Consider the following 7,040-nt stretch of genomic DNA (forward strand, 5'->3'; position numbering starts at 1 on the left):
GTTGAGCCCTCGGGTCGACTTAAAAGATCTACCAATAAATGCCTTGAGGAAATCAAATATCTTCTTTCAGCCTAAGGAACATAAGCTGTAACTTGTGGCAAGTTTTTCAGTATTCTGCTTCTGTATATCAACTACCGTGTCTGACCCTAATCCGTTTGTCATGCTGAAATTTCGAGTTTTCTTTTTATCAACACAGCTTGTATGTGTGTAGTGATCCATTGTTTATTGTTTACAAATGAATTCTAGTCCGGACTTGAATACAATTTTCAACAATGACAATGGAGATAATACTCATGTAGGTTGTGTTGATATGCTAAACACTTGGCATTAAATTAAAGGTTAGGGATTCAATGAAGAGAGTGTAGTGAAACCACAAACAAAAGTTCTGAAAAAAATAGCCAACAGATAGAGCTTATGGAGCTTTAAACACGAGTGCACTCCAGGTTGCTTTTTCTCGCCGTCATATATCATCAGTAAAAAATATCAACGAGAACGACGGGCGTCTGAAGTACTCGACTGGAAGACATCTTCGCCTCCCATGGTCTCTTGTCCGGGCAGCCTGATTTTCCCCAAAATTAACAGTGGGGGGCAGCAGAACTAACGACCCGTGCGAGTGGACGATGATCCGTTGCTGAAGGGATGTCCCAGCACTTCGTCGGACCCCTGAGGAATGCAAGAAGCGCCCTCGGGCGACGGATCTGCCAGTCTACGGACGCACAGACTCTGGTCATTCTATTTCCAATCAAAAACGCGTAAAAAAAACATCCATCTTACAAACGTCGACATAATCAGATAATATCTGGCTTAGCTTTCAACCTTTCTTCAAGATCATAGCTTTCGAAAATTGACCTCGGTTAGTTCTTCAGGATGGAGAAAACCTGTTACTGCGACTTTGGTTTTATCTTAACGGTAATTTTAATTCTGATGCCCGCTGGAACATATTCCCAGGATACGTCTCCGCCCAATCAGGTAAGATAATATATTGACAAACGCGAGTTTAGTAAACATGCTTGAACATCGACTCCTGAGGTATTCCACTTTAAGTGGTGTGTAATGAAAGCTTGGTAGTATAATGGATGGCTCATCTGCTGGCAATTTAAATTCAAGTTGCTCAAAACCTAGCTGTCGCAATGCACAAAAAATTACATTGTTCTATGCTCATATTTGTCATTTCAAGTTTACAAGATACTCAAACGGAATGTGCACAAGCTCATATATTCGATGTGAATTTAAGAAATTAAAATTAGTATTACTTGCAATGTAGACATAGAGGGAAAAGAATTTCAGAGTAAGCAAGAAAGTTTACACGGCGCCAAGTTGTCTTTAATAGTTCTGACCAGTCGGCCAAACAAAACACGATATAGATCATGGTTTAAATGATTTAAATCAGAAGTACTCACAGCATTGCTTGGATAATCGATCAAAGGCCCGGGATCCAAGTTTGAGGCCGAAGGCCGGACCTTGGTAGTAGTAAAAAGAATGGAAATTTTGACACAACAAAGTCAAAAACCAACAAAAATAAAACATCAACCCTAAGAAAATAACATTGGCCGGTCGAAAATACCTTCAAAAGTTAAAATCTGTACTCCGGTAACTACGTTTGACTGATACATGCCAAACCTATGCGAAAATTCACTGTCAGGCAATTCTCCGCATTCACGTTGCCAATTCACCATAGGGAATCAGAGGATTAATCATTCAAATACAAAGGATTATGGAAGTGAAAGTACACTTCCCAACGATGGACTAGCAACGTGAATGCGAAGAATTTTCGCTCAGATCTGGTATATATAAGTCAAATGTATTACCAGAGTAAATATTTTAAATTTTCAAGGTATTTTCGAACTGCCGATGTTGATTTTTTGACGATGGATGGTTTATTTTGTTGGTTTTGGACTTCTGGCTGATTTGTTGCATCAAATCTTCCATTCTTGACACTACTGGCTGATGTTTAGCGTTCGGCCTCAAACGTCGATCCCGGGCAACTATCCAAGCAACGCTCCAAGCACGCGTGATTTATATTTAAGTTAACTGGCATCGCGCTTAACTTTGTGTTATTATAACAGAATTCTGGCTGTACTGCTTGCTGTGGCACTGCACCTGCTGGAATTCCCGGCATTCCCGGCACTCATGGCAGCCCAGGACGAGACGGCCGTGATGGCGTCAAGGGTGAAAAGGGCGACACTGGACCGCCTGGAGAAGCCGTGGGAACTACCGGGCAATTTTATCATGACACAAAGCAGTGTGCATGGACTAATATAAACGACGACCGTACCAGTGGTATCATCAAGGTATGTAAAAAACCGGTTTCAGCTTACTTTTTAACCCATTTGCCAACGGAGGACAGTAATTGAGAGACCCACTGACGTTCTCAGTAATTAATCTATTGGCAAGTCATCAACTCCCAGCCCAACAACTAAAAGCCAAAAGAAGAGTGAACATGCATGAAGCTCGCATGTAGAGGGCCGTAACAGTAAAGCTGCTCAATCAATAAAATGTTGTTTTGCCAGTTTCATAGCAACAAGAAATGCAATCACATTACGGGAGATACACTTGGTATCATGGTGTCTTGTACCTATCGTACAATATAAGCTTATACAAAATGAAATTCAGAAACAACAACTATATTTCGAAACAGCGGTAGATACGAAACGTAATTAAGGCAGTTCACGCCTCGAACTTAAAACTTCTGCTCAAAGTTACTGCAAGGAAACTTTCAACTTCTTCAGTTTTTACGGCCGGGGGGGGGGGGCGGAAAAATCCAGGGCAGGGTCATCGTAATTTTGGAATCCGCGAAGGGAGGTCATCGCTTTTTCACTGGTAGGAAAGGGGGTCACCACATTTTCAAAACCATAATATCTAAAATAAAGTTCACTTTATGCCATGGCCATGATCGACCCTCTTTACCGGCAGGCCACCTTGACCCTCTTAACCGGAGGGCTGCCTTTTGCGAACCACTCCAATAAAGTTTACTTTATACAATGTCCATGGAAATAAGTTGTCTATGGAAATGAAGTTAAAAATTGCCTTACAGTCGTCCTAATTAACAGACGTTTGCATGGATGTAGCTGAGAAATTTGTGCACTGGCATCTCTGCTACATGAATAAAGTGCGCTGCGTACCGGAGTTCAAATCCAAACCGTGTGGGTAAATTTAACATATGGGTTTGGGTTATTTTTCAGTCGGGGGGGGGGGGGGGGAGTCATCAATTTTTTTTGTCTGACAAGGGGGGGTCATCTTTTTTCACGAGAAATGCAGGGGGTCTATATTTTTTTGAACATCGGCGACAAGATTTTGCCGCCCCCCCCCAGGCCGTAAAAACTGAACGGTCCCTAAATACGAAGAAGTGGCAGACCAAAGGAAATATTGTAAAAGTTTGAGAGCCCAAATATTTGTCCAAAAGGCATGTACCTTCAACGCTTTATAAACATGTGCAATGTGTGAGGCAATGCTTAAACAGGGCTGTCTATTCTGTCACGCAGGAGTGCGAATTCAATAAACGATCCGATATCACCGCACTCCGAGTTTTGTGGAATGGTAATCTCCGTGTAATGTCAACATCCGACGCCTGCTTTCGTTGGTACTTCACTTTTAACGGCGAGCAGTGCAGCAACCCAGTACCCATAGACAGTGCAATTTACTCTGACAGCAATAAGAACCGTCATCGAGTAACCTCAAGTAAGTGGGCAAAGGGGAAAGTACATGAAGCGTGTCGTCACGGCAGTTTTTAGTTACTGTAGACTATCGTCTATAGCAGCTATTGGGATGGGTATCCGTCCGGAGCCCGTCGTCAGCATGTATGTATGTATATATGCATGCATGCATGTATGTATGTATGCATGCATGCATGCATACATACATACATACATACATACATACATGCATACATACATACATACATACATGTATGCATGCATGCATGCATACATAAATGCATGCATGCATGCATGCATGCATGCATGTATGCATGCATGTATGTATGTATGTATGTATGTATGTATGTATGTATGTATGTATGTATGTATGTATGTATGTATGTATGTATGTATGTATGTATGTATGTATGTATGTATGTATGTATGTATGTATGTATGTATGTATGTATGTATGTATGTATGTATGTATGTATGTATGTATGTATGTATGTCCGTTTTTGAAGATGTCCGTCCACTCAAGTATCATGAGAACCGCAGTACTTACAGACTTGATATCTTCTTCTTCATAACCACTGGTCAGACAGCTTTGATAAGGATGATCTCACTCAGATTTGTTCAAAAAGTGATGAAATATGCAAGTTTGTATTTTTAAGGCAATTGTTGCCATTGTTGGTCAAAAAATCTTTAAAAATCTTCTCCTTCAAAACTGTAGATCAAACAGCTTTGATATTTAGGATATAGGTCCCTAGGGATGACCTTTTTGAGATTTGTTTAAATTGTGCAAATATATGCAAATTTGTATTTTTAAAACATTTTTGGTCAATTTTTTTCACCAAAACCGCTTGTCTGACAGCTTTAATATTTGGTATATAGCTTCATAGGGATGATCAAAATGTGACATATTCAAATTATGATGAAATCTACAATTTTGTATTTTTGGGGCAATTTTTTGCGATTTTTGGTCAAAAATTTTGTTTCTCAAAATGTACTCGTCTGATAGCTTTGATATTAGTACAGGTTCCTACAGTTGGAATAAATTTGATATACTGATATTATGATGAAATCTACAATTATGTATTTTTGGGGCAATTTTTTCCATTTTTTGGTCAAGAAATTTCTCTCAAAACTGCTCGTCTGATAAGTTTGATATTGTCTATACAGGTTCCTAGGGGTTATCTTATTTATGAAGCATTGAAATAATGATGACATCTGCAATTTTGTATTTTGGGGACACTTTTTGCCATTTTTATAGGCACAGATGGCAGCTTTCTATGCTGGCTATTGATGAATGTCTGTGTATATGGATATGACCCATACTGAAACAGTTCTTCTGCCATAAGAATACACTGTATCGCCAAAGGACCTCTGCACTCACTATATCTGGTCACAGACAAATAGAAAACACAGACTTGCAACGCGGCATAGCTTTTGTTCCATGGTCGTCTCGGTAGACTATGGCCTTTTCATATTAAAATGAGCTTCACAGGTGTTAGATTTTTTTTAGACCTTTGTTCGTGGTTGGTAATTGCACGAGATTATGCAAAAAGTACGACGAGATGGCATCGTGCTGCCAGTCGCGTAGCAACCATACTTACTTTGTGAGCTCTCAGGGCAGAAAAACTGCTTCACGCCAATCAAAACATAACACGCCCGCAGTTTCATAAACACGCCCTTCAATGACCAACTTTTAATAGACGATATGACTGACCGTAAACCATTGAGTAAAACCAGAGAGTATCGATAGAAGATTTTCAAATTTGGTTGAAACACACTCATTATATATTCATAAAAATGTGAGAGGAATTTTTAAAATGGTAAAACTCACTTTCCCGAAGCTAAAAACTTTCCCGTTTTCGCCGGCACGCCGATTCCGCCCAGCACCACATGACAACAACAACACAAACTTTGCCGAACATACTTTCGCTTAAAAATTGGCGAAAATCCGGAAACTACCGAAGGGTGCATGGTCGGCACTCTTCGGAAAAGCGAGGCGAGAGCTACCTAAGGCGAGGCGAACATGGATGGGTTATAACCGCTTCACGCCTTGAAAAACACCCGTTGCAAGTCTGTGTCTATTTGTCTGTGATCTGGTATTATGCTATATGTGTCCTCTGTACCATCTAAAGTAGCTTCAGGGACATTTGCCCTATGTTTGAAAACTCTCATCAAGAGAAGCAGATAAACACGATGTGTTGTGTATGGATGAATTCTGTAAAAGTGGGCACGTGTTTTGTCGTTCTTCAAGTTTCAAAATTTGACATGTTCAGCTTATTCAGAAAACGTCTGACGTTGCCTCACTTGTTTGAGGCACAGGTAGTGTTGGCGAATTTCAAGTAAAAAAAGATGAAAAGATTATATTTCTGATCAGCAAATTTTATGAGTTAGAGGCTAACGTTGGAGTGTGTGACTCATGCCAATGTGCTAATTAATCCATGACAATTAATCGTTGCAAAAATGTATAGAAGATAATTTTTCAAATTATCAAATAAGCTCCATCTCTCTAATGGATCGGAGTTTCACTCTCCTCTCCTAACAATAACGTAATGCAATTTTTTCCCTCAGTCGAAGGGCTGTGTTTCGGCATACCATCTGGCAGAGTAAATGTGGAATTCCGTCTCTCAGGATGTCCCGATTCGTCATCAAACGGCCAAGCCTACACCGGGTGGAATTCGGCCTCTCGCATTATACTAGAGGAAATTCACACATCGTACCAATAAAATGACCTGAAAATAAGGCCGCAACGCTTTTAAATCGTCGAGTAATACATTCGAAAACTATTCTTTAAGGTTTAAACTGTTAGGGCGACTTGCAGCGATTTGAAAGCTTTTATCCAATTGGTTGGCAGAATCTCACCATTATAATGGAATAATGAAAATAAACTCCCTAAGTTGCTGTGAATAATGAAAATCGACCAATCGACCAATCAGATATAACCTTGCAAACACGCTGCAAGTCAGCCGAACTGTTACATCGGCCAATGCGATGTTATCAGATTGTTTTATTCGTTGGCTGCTCATATTACAAATATTTACTGCCTGTAGTTCCGCTACTTTCGTCACTGTGTTAGTTATGGTGCATGTTATGTTATTTGCATGATAATTTTGATTCAGTTTTGAGAAACTGTAGGCAACTATAGGGCACTGTAAAAGCAGACTGAATGTGAAATTCTGCAATTCACCACCTCATTGAAACATAATAAAGTAGCTTGATCAATGTACGGTCTCCCACGGTAGATGTTCAAAATCGAGCGCTATTGTCAGTCACCCTTTCAAGGAATGTAAAAATCGGTGACAAGTTGCGTCCACCCCTTCTGATGCTGTGATACCTGATATATCATATTCTGAAACACGTGTCTTGATATTTCGATATGTAATTTCGATTATT

At 40.0% G+C, this 7,040-nt stretch overlaps 1 protein-coding gene across 1 annotated transcript; it reads left to right on the top strand.

Moving 5' to 3' along the window:
- Positions 1-700: 700 nt before the first annotated feature.
- Positions 701-6,754, top strand: LOC139135319 (collagen triple helix repeat-containing protein 1-like). The gene is made up of 4 exons (XM_070702663.1): positions 701-969; positions 2,067-2,291; positions 3,483-3,678; positions 6,219-6,754. Exons 1-4 carry the CDS (start codon positions 868-870, stop codon positions 6,371-6,373), a joined length of 678 nt encoding a protein of 225 aa, XP_070558764.1. The 5' UTR covers positions 701-867; the 3' UTR covers positions 6,374-6,754.
- Positions 6,755-7,040: the final 286 nt, after the last annotated feature.

The sequence above is a fragment of the Ptychodera flava genome, chromosome 6 (genome assembly GCF_041260155.1).
Source record: "Ptychodera flava strain L36383 chromosome 6, AS_Pfla_20210202, whole genome shotgun sequence".
In the NCBI taxonomy this organism is placed as follows: domain Eukaryota; kingdom Metazoa; phylum Hemichordata; class Enteropneusta; family Ptychoderidae; genus Ptychodera; species Ptychodera flava.